The sequence below is a fragment of the Pseudopodoces humilis genome, chromosome 4, assembly GCF_049639895.1.
Source record: "Pseudopodoces humilis isolate 2021_Gansu_Grassland_sample_001 chromosome 4, ASM4963989v1, whole genome shotgun sequence".
Taxonomy (NCBI): domain Eukaryota; kingdom Metazoa; phylum Chordata; class Aves; order Passeriformes; family Paridae; genus Pseudopodoces; species Pseudopodoces humilis.
The window spans coordinates 5,174,679-5,196,981 of NC_142203.1; the positions used below are offsets into that span (position 1 = coordinate 5,174,679).

Consider the following 22,303-nt stretch of genomic DNA (forward strand, 5'->3'; position numbering starts at 1 on the left):
ATCGCACACCGCCACCGGCCCGGCGCCCCACGACCCTCGGGGACCAGATCCCCCATCCCCCGTCCCGCCGAGCCGCCGCCACCCCCGCCATCCCCTGCCCGTCCCCCGGGACCCGCCGGGCTTCGCCCCCGCGCCCCCGCCTCCATCCCGCTCGCTTCCGCGCCCCCCCGGGAATCACTCCCCCCCCGGCTCGGGGGCCAGGTACACTTGACGTCAGGATGGCTGTCGTCGTTTTGACGTGTAAACACTCATTTCCATTCCGGCTCCGGAGGGTCTGTGAGCCTCGGGCAGCCGCGCCGGCAGGCAGGCAGGCAGGGAGGGCTCCGCTCCGCGCTATCGCGTAGCAACGCGGCGCCGCATCCGGCCCGCATCCCGCCCGCATCCCTCCCGCATCCCTCCCGCGTCCCGCGGCCATGGCCGGGAGGCGCTGGGCCGGACGGTGCGCGGCCCTGGCCGTACTCCTGGCAGCCTGGTCCCTGCCCCGAGGAGGCAGCGCCGGAAGGCTCTTCCTCAACGAGTGGGCAGCGGAGATCCCGGCCGGCCCCGACGCTGCCAGAGCTATTGCGGACGAGCTGGACTACGACCTGGTGGGGCAGGTACGGCCGGGAGGGGGACAGCCACTGCCGTGCATCCCGCGGGATGCTCCGCGACGGGGCTCCTTCCCCACCCCGCGAGGCTCCTCCCGTCCCTTCTCCCTCAAACTTGTGCCCGGCTGCCGCCCGAGGGGCTCGGGGGAGTTTGCAGCTCCCGGTCCACACCGCAGCCTGCCAGGGTCCGGGTCTGCTTCTGGAGCCCGGCCAGGGGCGGCTTTTTCAGAGGGAATGGGGCAGGGAGACTCGGCTCTTCCCCAGGGGACAGGGCGGGGACCTCGGGCTCTCCTTGACGGGAACGGGCAGGGCGCTCCCGTTCTCCTTGGCGGGGCTGGACAGGGTCGGGAGGGGGGTCCGGCTCTCCCTGGAGGCGTCCAGGGAGGGCAGCTGCTCTTCCTAAAACCGGACAGAGTCAGGCAGGGCTCCCCGCTCTCCCCGAGGAGACCGGCCGGGCACCGCGCTGTGCCACAGGGGACCGGGCAGAGCTCCCGGCTCTCTCCCGGCACTCCGGGCAGGAGGAGGGGGGTGCGGGTGGTCCCGGCTGCGGCCCCAGGCCGCCTCCCTCCCTGCCGGCTCCATCGCCATCGCGGGGCTTCTCTCCAGCCATCCCTCGGGCGCTTTTTTGGGATGCCGTGACGTCAGCGTTGTCAGGGATGAGTAACCGCCGTGAGGGAGCAGCTTCGTCTCACCTCCCGGCGAGGGTCCTGTGCCGGGCACAGTGTCCCCCAGCGCTGAGACCCTGCTGCCCCCGGCCCGGCCCCGTGGTCGGGGTCGCGGTCAGCTCCCCTCCGTGCTGTCCCTCTGTCCGCCTGCCCATCCCCTCGTTAGGGCACGGCTTGTTCTCCGCACTCCCAAAACCATTGGTGTGATCCCACCTCTGAGGGTTTAGTCCTTCTGCTTTTGCAGCCAGTACATTTTCCCCCAGAGCTGCCAAAGGACCCATCCTTAGGGGAGCGGGGTGCTCAAAGTCAGCGCGGTGCACCTGACTTGCCCGGTGGCTGGCTGCTGAGCGAGTGAAAATGCTGCTACAGTGGGTGCCTGCGCAACCCAGCCCCGCAGTGAGGTTTCTGAAGCCGCACAAAGCTTTTCACACCTGCCCAGCTGAAACCCGGGAAAAGCAGATAAAACTTTTGTTTTATCTGTGCAGAGTGTGCACGACCTGCCCACTGAAATGTGTCCGTGCCGAGGTGTGTCCATGAGTGTAGTGGTCACTAGTACAGGTGCTGTGTAACTGGAGTACTGTAGCAGTAATGACTGCACTTGAGTAGCCCAAATGAAATTACTCCTCCAGCTTCTTTCAGCAGCACACAGGCTGAGAGAAGCACTTGTTACTTGAAGAGTGCTTCCTTGTTTGGATTAAAATATCTAGAGGCTAGTTTCTTTCTCTTTTGTCTTTCAGGCAATGTGAATTCTTTCATGTTTTTATTGTTGGTACTTGTTCACAGTGGGGAGATACCTCCTAATAATTAAAGCATGCCTGTGTTTTACAGATTGGATCACTGAAAAACCACTACTTATTCAGACATAAGACTCACCCAAGACGGTCCCGAAGAAGTGCTATTCATATCACTAAGAGACTTTCTGATGATGAACGGGTAAGTGTTAATTTTTTTTTATTTTTATTTTTTTTTATTCTGCCTCCTTACCGCCAGCTTCGTAAGGAGGTCACAGGCAGGCCTTCCTCATTTTGCAAGTCTAATATATTCAGCTATACTTGTGCTGAATAATACTTAACTATTCTGTCATTCACAGGCAGAATCTGACCCTCCCTTACCACATATTTTTACAAGAGTTTCCAAATTAAGATTTAGAATATGCAGCACCAGAATTTCAGATGTTGATGTGCCACTGATGAAAATGTGAACAGGGAACCAAGGGGCTGGATTCAAAGTAAAAATCCATAGATACACTAAGTTTAATTAGGCCACGTCTGTGCAATTACCATCTGAATTAGGTTTGATTTAAAGTGACTGAATATTAAGTAAAAAAAAAAGAAGTAGGAAAAAAGGGCTGAGGTTCTGCTGGATTGGCTTCTACAACAAGCTAAAATCCCTTCTCAAAGGATCCATCAGACATTCCAGAGTTGCAGTCTTTTGTTACAATGATATGCCACTGCAATCAGAGAACCGGCAAACTGGGGAGCCAAGGTACGACCCACTGGTGAGGCAGATTCCTTGTTTGTCTGGCTTTATTTCAGAGAGCAGCACTTCTCTGTGTAAGCACAATGAAAAACTGGGGTGCATGACAAATTTAAAGAGCAGACCAGAAAGCTGTCAGCCTCTCTTACAAACTGTTTTCTGGGAAATGTCACAACAACAACATTTGATTTTAAGATCAACATTGTTGCAGCAATCTTTGTGACAATATGAGCTGTCCAAACCATGAAGTAACCTAGTTGTCAAAATGAGCAAATTATCATATAAGGACAATTCACCTCAGAATGAGTAATCTTCTATCTGGAGGTTTTAGATGCAAATGTCAACTAGGAGGAAAAATTCTGTGTGGCAAGACAGAGTGTTTGTTTTGCCTGTTTTATTTTAAAACTGTATAGTATCATCTATTTACTTGCAAACATGAGCTGGTTTAACAGTTAAAGTTGAAATAATCCTAACTTGGGAATGTTTAAACCTGCAGATTCACTCTAAACTAGTTCTAAACTAATCTAATTATCTAATTATGCCTACATAAGATGACAAGATGTCATACATTGCAGTCTGATGCTCAGGATCAGAGTTTTGGGTGCAGGCTCTCTTTTTTTTTTTGGGTTTACTGCATCAAATGAATCTGTAACGTGGAGAAGAATGAGGGTGTTCAACACATCACATTCTAAAACTCTAGCAGAATGGAAGTGATTGTATTATGTTGCTACCAGACATTATTGCATCCTTGCATTCTTAGATTCAAAGTGCTGCAGGTGACTTGCTAAATTTACTCGAATTTCCATTTTATTTACCATCCAGTATGCAAATTAAGTCTGTGAATAAATGAGATGTAATTATGCATTATGTAAGTGTATGAACACAAAGCAATCATGTAACACTGTTTAGTTGCACAGGGACCTTTGCTCTAAAGAGCTGCTCTTGTTCAGCAGCAGCCTAGTTAAAAAGATTTAGATTCAACCTTTAAAAGGGGGGAGAAAAGGGAATCCTGTTTCTGTTTGTATAACACCTTCATGAATTTCACGGTATGTTACGTGTGAATGCTGTGGTAAAACTTGGCTCTAATCTGAATATTTATCTGCTTCTTATAGTGTTTGTTGTAAAACAGATAAAGTCTGTGAATACATTAAAGGGATATAATTATCTGGTTACCTAACTTCTTCTAGTATTTGCACTAGTTTCCAAATCTACTTCCTTGCAAGTAAACTTGAGTTGAGATGGTTTTTTACTGCTTTATGTATCAGTGATTGGAGATTTGCCATGGGGCCTTTAGCTTTTGCTGGAGATGGATGGTTGGAACCTCATCCAGCTGCCGAGTGACAAACATTTGGCTTGTTTGCCTGACATATGTGCTTGGGAGTTTCAGCTCATTTCCCTTCAGTGCACTTGCTCACCATGAAAAAAAAATAACAAGCATGGAAGTTTTCAATTGCTAATTACCGTTGGGTGGTGAAGAGGTCAAGCTTTGCTGTGGGGAGGGAAGAGAGATAGAGGTGATTGTTCCAACATGTGCACAAGTATGTATAGCCTGAGATATGAAGGATAGTTTAAAATACCTATGCTTTTATGGGTATATTCATCTTCTACAACCAAGGTTTGTAGCGGCTTTAGGACTAAATACATAGCAAAGAGAATCACAAACATGCCTAATGAAGGTACCATTTTAAAGGATTTATGTTCTTGCAGTGAATTTTCATTAGGCTTTCATTAGAAAATTGCATTTTAATCAAATCATTCATTTTAATCATAACTTCTGAGTCATTATTATCCCATACGTGACGATAGATGTCAGGATCACAAAGCTGTTCAATCATAGTAGATAAAAGGAACGGAATCTATTCACAGCTTGAAAGTAAAAGATTAGATTCAAAGCACCCTGCATGTGAGGCTTGTCACAGGACCTTGGCAATCTTACCAAACCTGAGTTTGCTTTTCCTGCCTGGAATTTGGGATGAAAAGGACCAACCATGTCTGCATCAAAGTGACCATACAAGGATCAACTATGGATAATGTTTTATTCCCTTTCCAAAAGGAGCACACAGCACAGAGAGAGGCATCATCATCAGGATTTCATTTGAACTGGGTTCAGTAATACATTCAAGGGTGATACATACTTAAAATACAACCTAGTGCCTTAGAGACTGCTGTGTCTGTGCACAAAGGCTCGTTTGATGCTTTATCAAAGCATGCTGAAGCATTTTGGCTTCTAGTTGCCTTAAGTGGAATTATGCCAGTGATGAGGTTAGTCTAATATTCATTGCTTTCTAATTGACCACTCTTCAAAACACTGCTGGGAAGGAGATTTGGAGGTCCAGCTGGTCTGTGAGTAACAAGATTGATATGATTGCTAGACTGAAGCCAGATATAATATTTCTTCCTTTCTTTTCACTCCTAATAGAGAGTTAATAAAAGATAAGTAGCAGGAAGAAGCAGGCCGTGGTTTTCCTTGTTTCAGTAAGCACCATTGCTTAGATGATCTTCTAGCCATACTACATGGTTTTACTCGATGTGAAAACCTGCCTTGTGTCACTCACAGGAGTTTTTTCTTAATGTGTAATTAATGATTTTCTGTTAATTGATTCTACAGTATTTTGATTTCACCAAGTTCTCCTCCCTAAATCTCACTGTACTACAGTTTAAATAATCCTCTTTTCTCTACCAAATGTTCCTTATTTTGCTTCAGGCACCAAAATTTCTCTGTGTGACAAAATACTTATACTCTAGGTTATACCTTTATACTCTAGGTTGAGAAAGACCCAAATTAGAGAGGTTCACTTGTCATATTTTTACAAATAATTGTAGGTGTCATGGGCAGAGCAGCAGTATGAAAAAAAACGAACCAAGCGTGCCTCAGTGAGAGACTCAGCAGAAAGTCTTTTCAACGACCCCATGTGGAATCAGCAGTGGTATCTGGTAAGACTTTATTGCCTTGTGGAGCTGGGGAAGGTGGTTGTGCCATCAGCTGCATTATTTTATCAGTATCAGAGTGATTGCACTGAAGGGAATAAATTAAGATTCCCTTTTGTTTTACAGTGTCTGCTGTAAAAATGAGTGAATTCTGTGCATAACATTTTCACGAAACTTTCTCTCTTCTGTGGAGTGTTGCTTCAACAAAGATTCTAGATGCCAATTCAGCTGCTATTTAGTATGGGGGCGGGGAGGGTGTGATTTCAGAAATTCGTAACTGGTAAAATCCACTTTAATGACGATTTTAAAATATTTGCTCTTTTCGTGTAAGAAGTCCATTACCATATCTGAAGCTGGCCATGTATTTCTTTATTTAAATTGGTAGTGCAGAATATATACACCAGATGAAAACAGAAGCATCTGCATGCAAGTGACAAGCACCTTCAGCCACCTGGACTAGGATTTATATATTAGAGAGTCTCTAAAGCTCACTCAAATGCTCAAAACCTCAGGAAAAAAAATTTCCAGGGCTCCACTGTTTCTGTCTGCATGTGCCAATTGAGAAATGCAGTTGATTATTTAGATTTTACATGGTTTCTTCCAAGAGCCTGTGTTTCTGTTGTGCATCTAGATGTACTTTCAATTTAGGATTCATTGCTTTCACTCAGACTAGGGATGGGATTAAAGGCAGGTATAAAAATCAAAGAGAAAGGTCAAGCACAAATGGGGCCTGAGTGGCTGGAAATACTTTTCCTGAGTTCATCCTAGAGAAATCATACCAAACTCTAGGCCGCTTTCCTTCATTTCAGCTAAGGAAGGTAAATTGTAAACCACGTAGCACAAAATATTTCCATGAAGATTCCTGCAGAGTTTTTCAAACAGAAAAATATTGTTATCTGTAAGAATTCAGCTTTTCTTTGAAGCAGAATGTCTCTTTGCTTCCTTGTCTGTATCCAAAAAAGCAAGATATTTCCAAGATGTCTGTATTAGACAAATACACAGACACATGCAGGATTCATAACAGCAGTCTGGGGAAAAAAAAGCCAAAACCTGGCAATGTTCTTCTGTCCCAGAGACGTAGTTCCTTTTCCCACCTATTTATGGTTTTCACTACTTTTCCCTCTAGTTTTCACACATGAGAAAAAAAACTATGCTATTTACCCTTGCTCGCAATGCACATTGAATTTTTCTGATTAAATGGATAAATGTGTTAGATATTTTCTTCCAAAATATGTTTTTTGCTTTGCAGTGAATAACTGACTATTACCTTATTTTTATGATTTGATGGCAACAATTTTAGCTCCAGTGTACCTCCACACATCACCAGGAAAAAATATTATTTTTATATGGATTCAAGAGAACGAAGCTTGAAATCTCAAATAATTTCCTAAATGGAAGCAGTCAGATATAGAGAGCAAAAAATGAAAGAAATTTCATCCTTATAGCAAATTTATTTTCCTAAGCCTTGTATTTTATGCAGTATCTCTTTGGAAACAAAGACATAAACAAACCTGCTGTCAGCTAATGTAATTGTGCACAGAGAAACAGAAAGAAAGTGCTTCTTTTTGCATCTGTGCTTTTATGGGGGCTGCAAACATGTTTTCTAAATTAGATGTATGTACTGATCATTTAGTATTATAGGGGGAAAATGACCCATTTAGGAGATACTCTTAAAAAAACTTGCTGCAGAAGAGAAGGCTATACATGATTCATACTTCCAGCTGATTTACCAGAGGAACAGCAATGAGGGTAGTAAAGAGAAAATTGTGATTCAACACAGTTGTTCCCAACCAAACAACTACCTTAATTGTTTTACCCATTAATTATTTTGCTCTGGCTAACTTTAACAACCAAGGAGGAAATACACTTGGAGGAAATCCAGCTCACTGAACTGCAGGCACTGTCTTGGCTCCTCATCAAATGGAAAGAACAAACAGTGGCAGGTCTGATTATTAACCCAGTGTTCCAAGGTCCATCGGTGCATCCCCACCACTCCCTTCAGTTTCTGCTGCCTACTTACCAAAAATACAAGATGTTTTTTGTTCAGAAGTTGTCTTCAGGGATATTCAGGCAGTGGGGTAAATCTTTCAGCGCCGCAAGTATTTGATGAAACTCATTTTTGTTTTGTGTTTGCAAAATTTGAGCAAAATACAGAAGTTAAAGTTGAGATTGTTCACAGCATCTTTAAAATATGACTTTGGACCTGTTTAGTAGAAAAGGATAAAATGTTGATATATTTTAACCCCTCTGTCCCACAGCAAGATACAAGAATTACTCCTTCCCTGCCCAAACTGGATCTCCATGTTATTCCTGTGTGGCAGAAAGGATTTACAGGCAAGGGAGTTGTCATCACAGTCCTAGATGATGGACTGGAGTGGAATCACACTGACATCTATGCTAACTATGTAAGTTTGAGCATTAGAGTGCTATAGAATATATTGATCAGTTGTAAATTTGGTAAACAGACACTCTTCCCCAGCTCACTGTGTGTTCTGTAAGTCAGCTCCTGCAATACAGAGACTGAAATATTTGCCTTAGGCATGATTTGAAACCTGGTCTGTGTCACAGGAAGCTGAATGTCACTTAGCAATGGTAGCAGGGTGGATATTTTGTTGTTTTGTTTTTCCTTCAGTAGATTTAGTTCCCAGACACATTTGTATGTAGTGGTTTAATGCTAAATTATTAAAGCTCCATGAAAAAATTATGGGATTGTTAATGGCCATCAAGTTCTACCAGCTTGATTGCTGCCTATATGAGGCATATCAAGTAAATAAATACAGACTCCAGAACCCATTTTGTTAGTAATTTAGAAATGTCTTTCCTAGTTGTCTGAATTAATTCTGCTTTTCTTTTTTCACATGTAGGACCCAAAGGCAAGTTATGATTTCAATGACAATGATCATGATCCCTTTCCTAGATATGACCCAACAAATGAAAACAAGTGAGTAGGTTCATAATTGTCTGAAGAGAACAAAACATTACACTGTTAGTTTCTGTGTTAGAAGATACAGGTGGAGAAATTTCTGTGTATGTCCCCTCTGGCAATTATTTTATAAGAGGAAAAGTTTGTGTAACAGAATCACTGGATGTCTGAGCTTGGAAGGGACTTCTGGAGGTCATCTGCACAAGGAGGAGCTTTAAAGCCTGCTGCCCAGGATGATGAGGATGGCTTTTTAATACTTTCAAGGAGGGAGAGGCCACAACCTCCCAGGACAACCTGTGGTGGTACTCAGTTGGCCTCAATATTAAGAAGCACTGTTGGAAATTCAGAAGGAGCCTCCTGTATTCCAGTTTGCAAGAGCATTCTCATATAACATTGGCATAAGCACTGAAAATTCCCAGATGAAGCATTTCATAACTGTAATCTCCCCATGATGTCCTGAACTTCTTCATGTCTTTGTACATGTAAGGGGCTGATGTGTTTCTGCAAGATGAAGGGAATGATCTATTCATGTGTCTCTGTGTGTTTCTGGAATGATACCTCCCAAAGTATATTTTTACATCAATTCTCTTCTTTGCACTGGGAATTAAAAAAAAAAACAAAAAAAGTCTCTTGATGGGTCTGTTAGATCAGGGCACATCCATCATAGCCCAGATATGGATTTTGTTCATAAGAAAGAGAACAGGAGGGACCTCCTTAGAAGCTGGTACACAAAATAGTCAATTTTTAAAACAAATTAGGATGCCACTACTCAGTACAGATAGCAAGAAACTGATGCATTGGTCCCCTGTTTCCTATCAGACAGTACAGAAGCATTTACAACACAAATCATTGTAGGAGGGGAAAAAAAGAAAAATCAGTCGGAGGATAAAAAACCCATGAGAAAGACATTAGACAAATGATATTTTTACTTTGTTACAGTGTTATTTTAGAGAAAGAAGCCATTATCCTCTTGTTATGATGTCATTATCTCTTAAATCTACCTGTATTGCCTCTAATCTTTATTAATAAGTAAATGGAATTCAGCCCAGAAGCACTGAAGCACGTCATTGAATAACAAGCTGTAGCATTATGTAATACAACACTCTTACCTTGAGACTTATAGGAAAGCTTTCTGTATTGAGGAATTAGAATCACCTCTGGGGGAAAAGAAAATAAAAATAATTGCATAGAAAATCTTTTGTTACATGAAAAAAATAGCAATGGGGATACTTTGAAGGCTCACTTTCTGGAATCCTAAATGAATGCAGTCATTTAGAAAAAAAGTTTCTAAATGTGTGATTAAAAAATATTTGTATCATATTTCTGTCTGAAGATAACTTCTTAGCCCCATAATTTTATGCCACTTTTTCACTGTACAAAAATACTGGTATCTACAGTGAGATTAAGAGAAGTATTTATCATCTCATGAAAATGTTCCTTTGAGCATTAAATAGGCAAAATTATATTTAATGAAGTTTAGGTGAAATAAGTATTTTTGTATCATGTAGCTACAACTCAAAAGCTTTTCAATAGCTGCATTTCATCTATTGAAAGGAAGAATTCAAACAAATCAAGGTCCTTGACGAGTCTTTCTGTATAATAAGCAGCAAAGCTGTTATGATGTGTTCTTTATTCTTGCTGTATTTATTCAGGCATGGGACACGGTGTGCAGGAGAAATTGCCATGCAAGCCAACAACAGAAAATGTGGAGTTGGAGTAGCCTACAACTCCAGGGTTGGAGGTAAGGAAACAAAAATAAGTAGACGCCTAATATGAATGGAAACGAGACAGATGCTGAGTGTTGCCAGATACCATTAATCTGAAATATGAATGATTGGTCATTCTCAGAAAACATTTATCTTGCAGTATTATAAGCTTCAAAATCCTGTCTGGCAACAGTGCTGAGTGATGCCTGTATATGACAAGATTTCTTTAATAAAGTCTGGAATTTAGTTATGAATAGATAGATAGATAGATAGATAGATAGATAGATAGATAGATAGATAGACAGAATATATAACAACCGCAGCAACAGTATAGGCAGGGATGATGATGATTATGTTAATTGCAATAAAACTAGTTATCATAATGTTAATAATATTAACAACAATAAAAATATTAACAACATCAACAAAAATAATAGCAACAACTTATAATTTACCTAGAGTTAAGACATCTTTTAAGGAATGAAAGACTAATTACTTTTTATTGCTTATCCAGGGGAGGAGAGGGATTCAGTAGAGTGAAAGTAGGAGTACACGAAGTTTTACCCATCCATAATTGCAGCATATTGTTCTCTTTTACACAATCACATTTGAAAGGTCATGTCAGTCAGGTTATGCAAACAACTGTCCTTTTTGTTTCAACAACTTCCTTCTCTAGTGTCTAGTTAAATTTGAAAACAAGTAGAGTCTTTTTTGCCCGTCAATCAATATCGTTGTTTTGTTTTTTAATCAATGACTCAATCTGTTGGTTGTTTATGAAATAATCATGATGCAAGTATCAGTTGCAAATGGTACTTAGCTCAGAGGAAATTATTTTTACTGTCCCACTTTTTTCATTATTCCCTCTCTTTCCTTTTAAACAATGGGATGATGAGTGGCAATTGACTCCCTTAGCTGTCATTCCCACCATTTCACCGTGGTGTTTTGTCGGATCCCAGTTACTCCACTGAGCTGTCATGGATGTCAGCCTTGCAGTTTGCCTTTGCCATGATGCATTATGCTGTCATGATCTGTTTAAATAAAATATCTCACTCATAACATGAAGACGTCAGATTTTCAAAGGAAGGCAAAATGGATGAAGCTGCAAAGATGTCTGAACTCCCACTGTGCCCATATTTTAAGGCTCTTGCATCTATGGAGGAGGTTCTTCCACAGCTCTTTGCATAGGATCTGTGCTCATTTGCATATACAAACTACAGATCTGTGTGGGATCATTTATCTAGAAAAGGGAAATAACAGTAGGAAAAGCAGTCCAGCAATCCACATTACCCAGCAAGCAGCATACACTTGGGTGGGGGAGGATGAAGAATGGAAAAGTTGAAAGAAATTGTAAGCTGTTAGATGTGACCAGACTGATTAAGACGGGGTGGAAGAAAAATATGTTCAAAGAGCAGAGGAAGATAAGAGAAGTCTCCAAAAGATTCAGATAAATTTGAAGTGGCTACACACTGTGAGATTTTTTTTGATGATCTGAGCTCTACAGGATTCATTTCTCCAGAGGCTGTTTTTTCTCCTTTTTCTTTTTCATTTTATTTATTTTTAAATCCATGAGATGACACATTGCACACTTCTACTTGACATTAGTTCAGGATGACTTCCTTAAGTGGCTATTTGCTTGTAGCAGTTGCCAGACTGGATAAATCCAGTGGTCCTGTAGGTGGACCTTCTCTCTGATAGTCAATATCTGCTTTAGGGAAAGAAATCCTGACAATCTGGAATACCTTGTTCTCCAACTTTCAGCATCACAAGTTGGTTTAACTTTGCCTTGGGGGTTAAAACAAAACGTTCCATTATTTTTTGTTGTTGTTTGTTTCCTGTGAAAGTACTGAGTTTAGCAGTCCTGAATGTTCTCTCCAGTAACATCAATGCCTGGCCCTGTTGTGAAATACTGGCTAACTTCTCCATTACTTTGTGGCTGTGGGTACCATGGGCTCCTCTGTGCGCTTTGTGAAGCAAGAAATACTCTTAATGCCAGTTTTCAAAGTGACACCTTTGCAGTGCCCTTTAACATTCACCTCTTGGCCTTTGTAGAGCTGAGAAATGTGTATTGCTCACCTCTGGTATAAAGCAGGGCACGTGTATTTTCATGCATACCTGACTGTACCACAGTGTTACGATATTTCCATGGTGCTGCCATGGTAATTAAATGGTTTAGAAGCTCCATTTTACAAAGGACTGGGCTGAGAATTTGTGCACAATAATGTGTTGCTAAAAATAGCTTTCTGCCAGGCAGATACATATATGTGCATCTGAAATTACCTTGGGCTTTTCCTGCTTTTGATTTTGTGGGACTGATGATGGGAGCAAGAATAGAAAAGAGTCTATGCAAGAGGACATAATTGGAATCTGCTGAAGGGAATATCACTGCAGTCATCAAATCCCTGACCTGACTTGAACAATCAGGGTTTCTGACGATCAGGAATGCAAGGCAGTGGTTTTTTTTCCTTGAAAAAACATCACTGTGGATCATTGTTCTTGGTTTGTTTGGATTTTTTTCCTTATTACATTATTTATCTGCAGACTTTCTTTTTCTGTGGGAAGTATCAGCACATTACTCCTTGCATTCCCACTATCTCGTGTGTTGCAAGCTCTCACCAGGGGCAGGTCTTTGCTGGCATGAGAGAGTCTGGCAATTCTGAGACAATAGAAAAAAGAGTAATAAAACCATTCTAAGTTTAAGACAACCCTGGGTAAGTGGTGTATTTAGTACCTGAGGCACAGGTGCTTTTCCCAGCTTTGGGAGTGATAGTGGAGCAGCTGTATCACTGTCGTAGAGAGGATTAACTCCTTTGTCTTATTTTAGCAGTAATGAATATGAAATAATAAAGCTCAGCTTTATCTCTGAAGTATTAGGAGTATTAAGAGGTCAGCCATTTGGGAAAAGAATTATGCTTGCAGTCTTTTTTCCCCTGCTTAATAGCTTAAAAAAAAAAAAAAAGAAAAAAAAACCACAGAGCTGCAAGGGTAAGGTTAGAGGTTTTATATTGTTGGATATTTGGGGATATTTTTGGACTTTTTATTTTAATTGAATTACTACATTTTGCCTGCTGTGCTTTGGCAAAATCCTTGTTTTGTGGAAAATACTAAAGAACAAATCCTCATAATTCACCAACTGCCAGCAATGGTGCAGCTGCTGTAGCACTAACCTGCCAAATCCAAGGGAACCCAGACATTTTTATTGCTTGTAAACACAGGCTGAATCCTGACTGCTGTGGCTCTTATATTGCTGCTGGTGCTGTTAGCACCATACCACAGTGAGGATTTTGCCAGAGTTCTGCTTTTTCTGCTGTCTTCCAGCACTGGACAGTGGCAGCAGCCCCACTGCAGAGCTGTGGCTTTGCTCAGCAAAGGATCTGATGCAGATGAACCACAGTCTGCACCTGAATTTTAAGTACCACTGAGCTCAGGCTCACTCTGAAAGAGATTAGATCATGCAGGTCCTAATAAATTGTTAATGACTAGATATCTCTGGATTGCTCACAGTAGAAAAAAAACAAAACATGGCAGTGGAAAAACAGTGAGACTTTTTTCCTGTGGTGGAGATTGAAGAGCTGGTGGAATTGCAGCGTCACAGAGACAGCAAAACCTTTAATGTGCGGGCCAAGTGCTTTGGTCAGAACATTCAGAACTATGCCTTTGAACTCAAACTCTTAAAGATAAAAGTAATGTTGGTAAAACCTATTTAATTTCAGTGGCATTTTTAGCAGCTTGAGGAGTCTTTGTTGCAGATGTAAGAGAGAAGACAGAGAAGAAAGAGAATGCAATAAGAAAAGCCAGGAACAGTAAGCAAGACGTCATCTTCTTGGGTCTCTGTTGAAGGAGTGAAAGAAATAAATAGGAGGCTAACAAGATTTTAAGCTTTTGGGTTTTTTTATGTTTGTAGAGAAACACTGAGCTTTGCAGATAAAATCTAACTGTACTTTTTTACACTGACAGGAGCTATCCTCAATATTGCTTACATGAACAGCAGTTGGCTGTGGTTGCAGTACTTATGGCTTAATTTTACTGGAGACATTAAAACCAGTTAACAAAGACAGGGAGGAGGGAACAGAAAGTAAATCCAGTCTGATTATTTTTCTTTTTTTTTTTTTTTTTCCTGTGAAGGTATACGAATGCTGGATGGAATAGTCACCGATGCTATTGAGGCCAGTTCAATTGGTTTCAATCCAGAACATGTGGATATTTACAGTGCAAGCTGGGGCCCTAATGATGATGGTAAAACTGTGGAGGGACCTGGGAGATTGGCACAGAAGGCTTTCGAGTATGGGATAAACCAGGTATGATACTTCAGGGGAAAAAAAAAAAGCAAAAAATTTGGCAGAGAAGAGAATTTTAAAATGGTTGATACCAGAGAAAAAAATGAAAATGGTTTGTGCTGTCTCTGCTCAAATATATTTGAATGGACATGATGTATTTTAATAGTACAGGTGAGAGAAATTTCCAGCCAGAATGGACTTTTGAGAAAACACCATTAGGGCTTTCTAAACTGGTTTATAGTTGCTAATCTCCATGGATAAGCTTTTTTTTTTTTATATCCTTAATTTTGCTGCCTTTGTCTCACCCTACACCCAGCCTTCTCTGCTGCTTGTTTTACATTGAACAGTAATTGGATTTCTGCACTGAAAGACCATAAAATTTAATACAAAATTCCTGCTCCATGAATATTTTTCTGTGCGAAATAGTGATGCATTTTAGCACCCTGTGGATGAGCTTGTACTGTGCTAATTGCATTAATTTTTAATTTGGTGCATGTCATGATCCAATTAAAATGAAAATAGTACAAATGTGTGATGAAGAGTACTGGGAGCAATATTTTTGCGGGTTTCTTTTTTCCTTGTTACACTCTTTGGAGCTGTTTGGATGATAAATAGGGTGCAAACTGAGAGCTGCTATGAATTTATTAGTAAACTACTCTTGCCAGTGAGGTGAAAAGATACCTAAAGATGGACAGGTACTAATAAAGAGAGAACAACTGAATCATAGAGGGGAGAAGAGAGAAATAGCCTGAAGGACAAGCAAACAGACAATTTTGGATAAAGTGCAATTAACATCAGTAGGTAGAGGAGAAAAGGAGAGAACAATTCAAATGCTGATAGCTGACAAAGATACTCTGAGGGAATAATGGAGACTGAGAGGAGAGAGTTTGTAACAGGTTATATGTCCACAGGCAGGTAGCAAGAGCAGAGGGAGAATTAAAGGTGAAAATTAGACAACAAATTTTCATTGGTCTTACTCTGAAAAAGCAGGTTCTTTGGTGGAGAATGCAATTTTTTTGCAGCTTGTTTTATTTTTAATAGGGAACAAATTTACCCATTTGCCTCTCAGGATTCAAGGATTCCTTTTGCAAAGGTCTGTCTGGTCTCCATTCTGCTTAAAGTCAGCCAGTGTTGGGATTGACAACAACTCTGATCCCTGGATCTTCCACTGCTGCTCTGGTGAAGCACAGGTTTAACCTGAAGAACCAAGGAATTGTTTTCATCACTCTAAGTGAAATCAGAGCAGATGTTGGGGTACACCAGTGCTTTTCTGGACTGCAGCCTTTGTTCTCAAATACACTATATAACTTTCCTCAGTTGATGTGGTTTTTCTTTCAAATTTAGAACTCGTACCACAGGGTACATCTTATTTCTCTTTGCTTTTAACTTTTTAATGTTTTAAGTGAAAATATCTTAGCATTTGCATAAATAACTTCAAATCTCACTTAAGTGGAATGAGAAAAAAAAAATTGCATTCCAATTGCTGTGGAATATTAAATGTGCATATATTAATAATGAACATATATGTGTAAAGATATTAATAATGAACAACAGATGAAATTTTGCTTGTCACACGAAACGTATTTCTTTCCTCTGAAGAACTAGTAGAGGTTAAGACTGGATAGTAATACATGTTTCTGCTGTGATAGCTGTGATATTTTACATGGTTATGCCTGGAGGCTGGTGATGCTGACCCACAGATCTGTGAGGGAAGGAAGGGTATTCAGTGTGTCCCTTGTTCATACTCCTAACCCATACCTCCGTGAGTACAGGAAAAGAAAATTAAATAAACCCCACTAAACTTGCCTTTTTTTTTTTAAAAAAGGCATTTTTTTCTAGAAATGGTGAGTATCAAACAGCAGCAAGTGGAAAAAATTACTATTGGACACTGACAATACAGACTCTGTTTTTAACCTGAAAACCCAAGGACAGCTGTTGTATCTGGAACACTAAACCTTGGCCAGTGAGACTAAGAGTTGTGCTGTAGGGTGAGCAGAGGCGTATCAAAACCAGCTGATTTATTCTGTCAATATCTTCTACAGTGCTTATGGAAATTGCTCCTCTTCTATGTTTGCTCATTTAGGCTTTTTGGGGAAAGGAGTTGTTAAGGATACATTGTGAGATCTGAAATCTCTTTTTTAACCATTCATTTCCTTTTTTATTTTTTTCCTTAGGGCCGAAACGGAAAAGGCTCCATTTTTGTGTGGGCTTCAGGGAATGGAGGTCGTCAGGGTGACAACTGTGACTGTGATGGTTACACTGACAGCATCTACACCATCTCCATTAGCAGTGCTTCTCAGCAAGGGCTTTCTCCCTGGTATGCAGAGAAGTGCTCTTCAACTCTGGCCACAGCATACAGCAGCGGGGATTATACTGACCAAAGAATTGTAAGTTGCTTTTACCAGTTTCAGAATAAATAGAAAGGTATGATATATGCAAATAATAAATGGAACCTCTTAAATGTTTGGCTTCGAGTGCTTGTTTTATGTTATGTGTTATGTGTTTCGTGCTTTTGACTGGAAACTTTAAGGGACTTGTAATCCAAAAAGTGATTGTATTCCTGTATTCTTCTACCTTAAAGCAATGGTTAAACAAAATCATTGTGTCAATGCAGTTCAAAAAGCATGCTGAATTTGTCTGTGGTTTGTGAGCACTGTTTGTGTATGAAAGTGGTCCCTGCATGGTTTGATATGGTACTATTCTTCACAAAGGGCAAACGAAGAGAGATTCAGAGTAAAAAGAAAACCTGTGATGGTGAGGCCTCTGCCATACCTCGCCATTACCTTTTTTAAGACAGAGACAGGAACAACGCCTCCAAACCCTCAGCAAGCAGACATACCAGCCAGTGTTCTTTTCTTAATTGTGCTGAAGAAAATTGCTGTGGCACAATAATGCTGAAACACCTGTAATTTCTCTCCAGCCCTGGTAGATGCTAATTTTACAATACACTGAACTGATGGGGATTAAAACAGTGTCATTCCAAGTTAGCCTGGAGATCAGTCCTTATTAAGTGGCTTCTCTTTATAGTCAAGATACATGGGCTGATGAGTTTCGTGTTTATTCATTGAAAATTATAGTTCTGCTGAAGACGGAGCAGAACACCAATACTAATCCTATGAGTAATTTCCTAGTAAGCAGTAATTTTGAATGTTCTAGGCCCAACACAATGATCTGTTTTCATGATTCACCAGTAAGCCTGAAACACTTATTGTGAAACCTTAGACTAAAATAAGATATTCAGTGTGGGAATATTTTGTTCCAACACGAAACGTTTTGATACTAAAATTATAGCTGAAGCAAAAAGAGTGGATTGAAATATGAACAGATTTAAACACTCATCACTTTTTTTGCTGGTGAGGAGTGTATTAATACGCATCAAATAAGGGACGCATAGTTACGTTTGTGAGTATGGATATGACTATGTACAACTATTTATGAGTTTGTTTGTTTGTTTTTGATTTTGTTTTATTTTCTGTCAGACAAGTGTTGATCTTCACAATGAATGTACAGAAACTCACACGGGGACCTCTGCATCTGCACCTCTGGCAGCAGGAATTTTTGCTCTGGCGCTGGAAGCCAAGTAAGTTGTCACAGCATCACCTTTGAAACTTCTCTCTCTCAACCATCCCCACCACCTTCCCCAAAATGCCTGTTTTAAGAGGCACTACCTCACAATGCAGCACCACTTTTTGTCAGTCAGACTTGGTCAGGCTGATGGCTAAAAATAAGCAGCTATTTGCCCCAACACTTTCCTAGCAAAGCAGAACCAATGTGAGTAAATCATGATGACAGGGATATTTTGTGTATTGGCAACAGCATTTACTGATTTCTGGTCAGATGCATCTAAAAGTGAGGGTGTACATGGATTCAGGAGACTGATTTGAAGAGAATAGGCTGCAGGACCCTAATAGGTCCTGCCTAACAATAGGCTGCACAACCCTAAACTAAGCCTCAGCCAATTTACAGAAGAATTTCTGCCAGTGATGAGGCATAAAAGGGAAGGTGCTGAAGCTTGTCTGTCAGAGCAGGCAGGAAGCAGCCAGGTTTGGATCCTGTAGGGCAGGTAGTCAGAATTTAGACCTTGGGGAAGCTAAGAAAGGGAAGGACAGTGACTTTTTTCACAGAAAACACTTTAGACAGTAGTGCATAGTTCAACACTTGTATGGTGTAGATTCAGCTCCATTTTCCACTGAACACACCTTTGGTGACATGAGCCAAGACACTTAGATATTTTAAAGGGTAGAGTGAGTCACAGATGGAACCAAATACCCAGTTTTCAAAAATCGAGGTCCTAAAAAGATGGATGGGAAATTCTAATATCTCTAGCTAACCTTAAATGCCTGAATTGTTTCGGAGGATTGGGCTCTACTCTTGCTAGACACCTGTTCTTCATGGACACAGAAGTCTTGTCTGCCAAGGACAAGTGCAACAGGCTGTGTGTTATAAAACAGTGGGATGCCATATACATTCAAAGCATGTTCTGTTTCAGTCTAATAATAGATAGAAAAATGATAGATAGCCCTGAAGCATTTAACCAGGAACATTTTCCAAACAGCCCAGATCTAACGTGGAGGGATATGCAGCACTTGGTAGTGTGGACCTCAGAATATGATCCACTGGCTGGAAATCCAGGATGGAAAAAAAATGGAGCAGGACTGATGGTCAACAGTCGATTTGGGTTTGGGCTACTCAACGCCAATGCCTTGGTGGATTTAGCTGATCCCAAGAGATGGAAAAGTGTACCAGAAAAGAGAGAGTGTATTGTCAAAGACAAGAGCTTTGAGCCCAGGTAAGGATTTGCATTACCAGTTACCAAGTTGGTGTCTGTTGTAATAAAGCCTGAAGGGTCATATTCTTCACAGATTAATCTGAATGAGAATAAGGGACTTCTTTTTATTCATTTAGATTTGCCAGACTCTATTCCCCAGAAGCAGACAAGCAGCATTTCCTTCTTGGTTTTTTTTTTTTATGGTAAGACTGATGGAAATTACTAGAAGGAAGTCTTAATAAAGACTAAGACTGTTATTTCTGCTTGTGCAGACAATGTATGAAAAGATGATACTGTGAAGCTGAGCTAAATCAGCAAGGCTGTGAATTTTTAGACAACCATTAGAAGACAGATAAAAAGATACTGACGTCTTACAAAGACTTTTAAAAAATAAAATGTCTGTAATGGGTCTAAGCAATTCTTCTCATGTGACAGGCTTGTATGTGTTGAAATTAAGGTGATATATTGAGCTTTAGTCATGTCTGTAGCATTTCTCTTATGAAACACAAGTGCCTCAAAAGCTCACTGAAAAGTCTTATCAGCCACGTGCCAACAGCACAATGAGCCTGAACAGACAGACTAATTATCATTAGTCACTGAGCTGGTTAATCAATAAGGATATCTAGACTCTTTCTGTCTCCACATGTTCTCATGGTTTTTTATCGAGAAAAAAAGATCTATTTCAAAGGCTGAAATTATACCATGTGAATGCAACAAAGATCTGTCTGCAGAAATATATTGCAGTGCTTTGGAGAGTCACTGCTTGGTAATCTTATTATTTAAGCTATATTACCATCAAATTGTTTTTATGGACTCTGTCATTTTTCAAGGAATGTTGACCCATTACTGATGTATGCCACATTTGTTCATTATGTATTTTCATTGCAGTCCTGTGTTATATGATGAGAACAAAGATCCCATGATCCTGAGTTTAGAATTATTTATGTGGAGATTTGGATACCCATTCTGTTTGGAAGTAATGGGAACTGTGCAGAGAAAGCTATGCAGAGTGTCTCTCTGTGCAGAGCATGAACACTTAGACATTGCCTTTATTTGTTGAGCTGGCACTGACTCCTCCTTTCTCATCATTCTGAAATGGCTGTTAAACGTGTCATTTACACTTCATGGCCCAAAATCAAAAGTTCCTGTGGGTAATTAAAGAACTACCTCAATTTTGACAGATTATTAAGAGCAAATGAAGAAGTCATCATTGAAATTCCCACAAAAGCCTGCGAGGGTCAAGAGAACTCCATTGCATCTCTGGAGCACGTGCAGCTCGAGGCAACGATTGAATATTCCCGTAGAGGTGATCTTCATGTCACTCTGGTTTCTCCATCAGGTATGGGACAAAAAGGGAAATTTTGTTTGTGTTGCTGTGGTGTGCAGCATTTACTTTAATGAAAAAAAAATTTGGTTTTCAGTGGTTAAAGAGAGCTAGATATATCATTGGACAAATCCACTGAGGATAAATCATCCAGAGTGCTCTAGAGACCCTTCTTCAACCTCCCCATGGTTCTGGGTTATTTCTGTGAAAGGAGATTTGAAAATCATACTTCAGAAAATAAGGGCACAGAATGTTTTCACAGAGGGAGCTGGACCTATGAAACCTCAGGTCTCCTGGCAGACAACGAATTATAGATCAATAATTCTTATCAGACTTCCCGTGATTTAGCAGTCTAATGGAAAACTGAGGATATCTGATTCCTTAGGTTTCATTTCATGCATCTCCCCATTGGCGTATTTTTAAAAAAATAGTGTTTTTGCACCTTAGTACAAATGTACTAAATGAGCTAGAATATGGCAAGCTGTCTGGACAATGCCTTGAAACAACACAATAAGACAAAAAATATAAAAAAAAAAAGGAAAAGAAAAAAAATATTATAAACAACTAAGAGTAAAGTCTCTTAGATCAACTGGCATTAACATGAAAAAAAAAGACAAGCTTTCATATATGAATTTAAATATAAGGCTTATCTAATTTTTCTGTTTCTAGGTAGCAATCATCAAGTACTGCTGCCTCTACTGCACTATCATTTTGCTTTCATGATAAAATTGTTTTTCCCTTGTTTCTTGTTACTCTTCTACTTTCCTGCAAAACATTAGTAGCAAATGTTTGTCATTCCTTTTCTATATTTATGTTGTTACCTTTAAATATATTCATAAATTGTGACAAGGCTCCTTGGGGCTTCACTGCTCCTCATAATGTAAAAGTTGCTCCCTTGCTTTTTTCCTTATATGTAAACAAGCCAAACAAATTTCTTCCTGTGCAGTAGAACCTCTTTTGCTGCGGAAATGCTTTGTGAGCTGCAGCATTATTGTAATAATAGCAATGCAAATGCTTTTTTCACCCTGTTGGAGGACCAGGCTGTAACAATACTCATCCACTCACCAAAAAACCCCAAATCAGTGATGAAATCATGATAAAACTGTGGGTTCTGCATGAGCTGGTTTACCATCAAAACTTCCATTTCAGAAGTTTCTTGAACAGATCATCGGTGGGAAAGACTGGCTGTGCCTGACATCTTCTCCTTATGCTTCTTTTATGTGCATTCACTACCTTTTGTGCCAGAGATAGAACACTGAACAAGATGTACCTTCTTGGTGTGACCTGACAGCTCATGCACTCCTAAGCACTGCTGTAAAAATAATTACAAGAGCCACTGCTAAACAAGCCACTGCTGAAGAGTGTATTTTCCAGGTCACCTCTGCTCTAGGCAGTGTGCAAGCTGACAAATATGAAAAGTAGGAACAGGCAGTGCATGGACAATCAGTGTTGATCTTGCACCCACACAGGGACCAGCACTGTCTTACTGGCTGAGAGAGAGAGAGACAAATCTCCCAATGGCTTCAAGAACTGGGACTTCATGTCTGTCCACACTTGGGGTGAAAATCCAGCAGGCACCTGGGTTTTAAGTATTACTGATATGGTGAGTATGCCTGCATGCTAACTAGCTGTGATGGGGAGCTAACACAGAT

At 40.6% G+C, this 22,303-nt stretch overlaps 1 protein-coding gene across 1 annotated transcript in view; it reads left to right on the plus strand.

Annotated features, from left to right (window-relative positions):
• Positions 1 to 280: 280 nt before the first annotated feature.
• PCSK1 (proprotein convertase subtilisin/kexin type 1) overlaps positions 281 to 22,303 on the plus strand; it is a 28,360-nt gene continuing 6,337 nt past the window's right edge. Inside the window, exons 1-12 of the mRNA XM_005533906.3 lie at positions 281 to 596; positions 2,081 to 2,185; positions 5,552 to 5,662; positions 7,915 to 8,061; positions 8,521 to 8,597; positions 10,232 to 10,320; positions 14,408 to 14,580; positions 16,734 to 16,946; positions 18,039 to 18,139; positions 19,115 to 19,348; positions 20,509 to 20,666; positions 22,121 to 22,254. Of these exons, the coding sequence (XP_005533963.1) occupies positions 414 to 596; positions 2,081 to 2,185; positions 5,552 to 5,662; positions 7,915 to 8,061; positions 8,521 to 8,597; positions 10,232 to 10,320; positions 14,408 to 14,580; positions 16,734 to 16,946; positions 18,039 to 18,139; positions 19,115 to 19,348; positions 20,509 to 20,666; positions 22,121 to 22,254 (1,725 nt within the window). The 5' untranslated portion in view covers positions 281 to 413. The remainder of the gene's footprint in view (positions 597 to 2,080; positions 2,186 to 5,551; positions 5,663 to 7,914; positions 8,062 to 8,520; positions 8,598 to 10,231; positions 10,321 to 14,407; positions 14,581 to 16,733; positions 16,947 to 18,038; positions 18,140 to 19,114; positions 19,349 to 20,508; positions 20,667 to 22,120; positions 22,255 to 22,303) is intronic.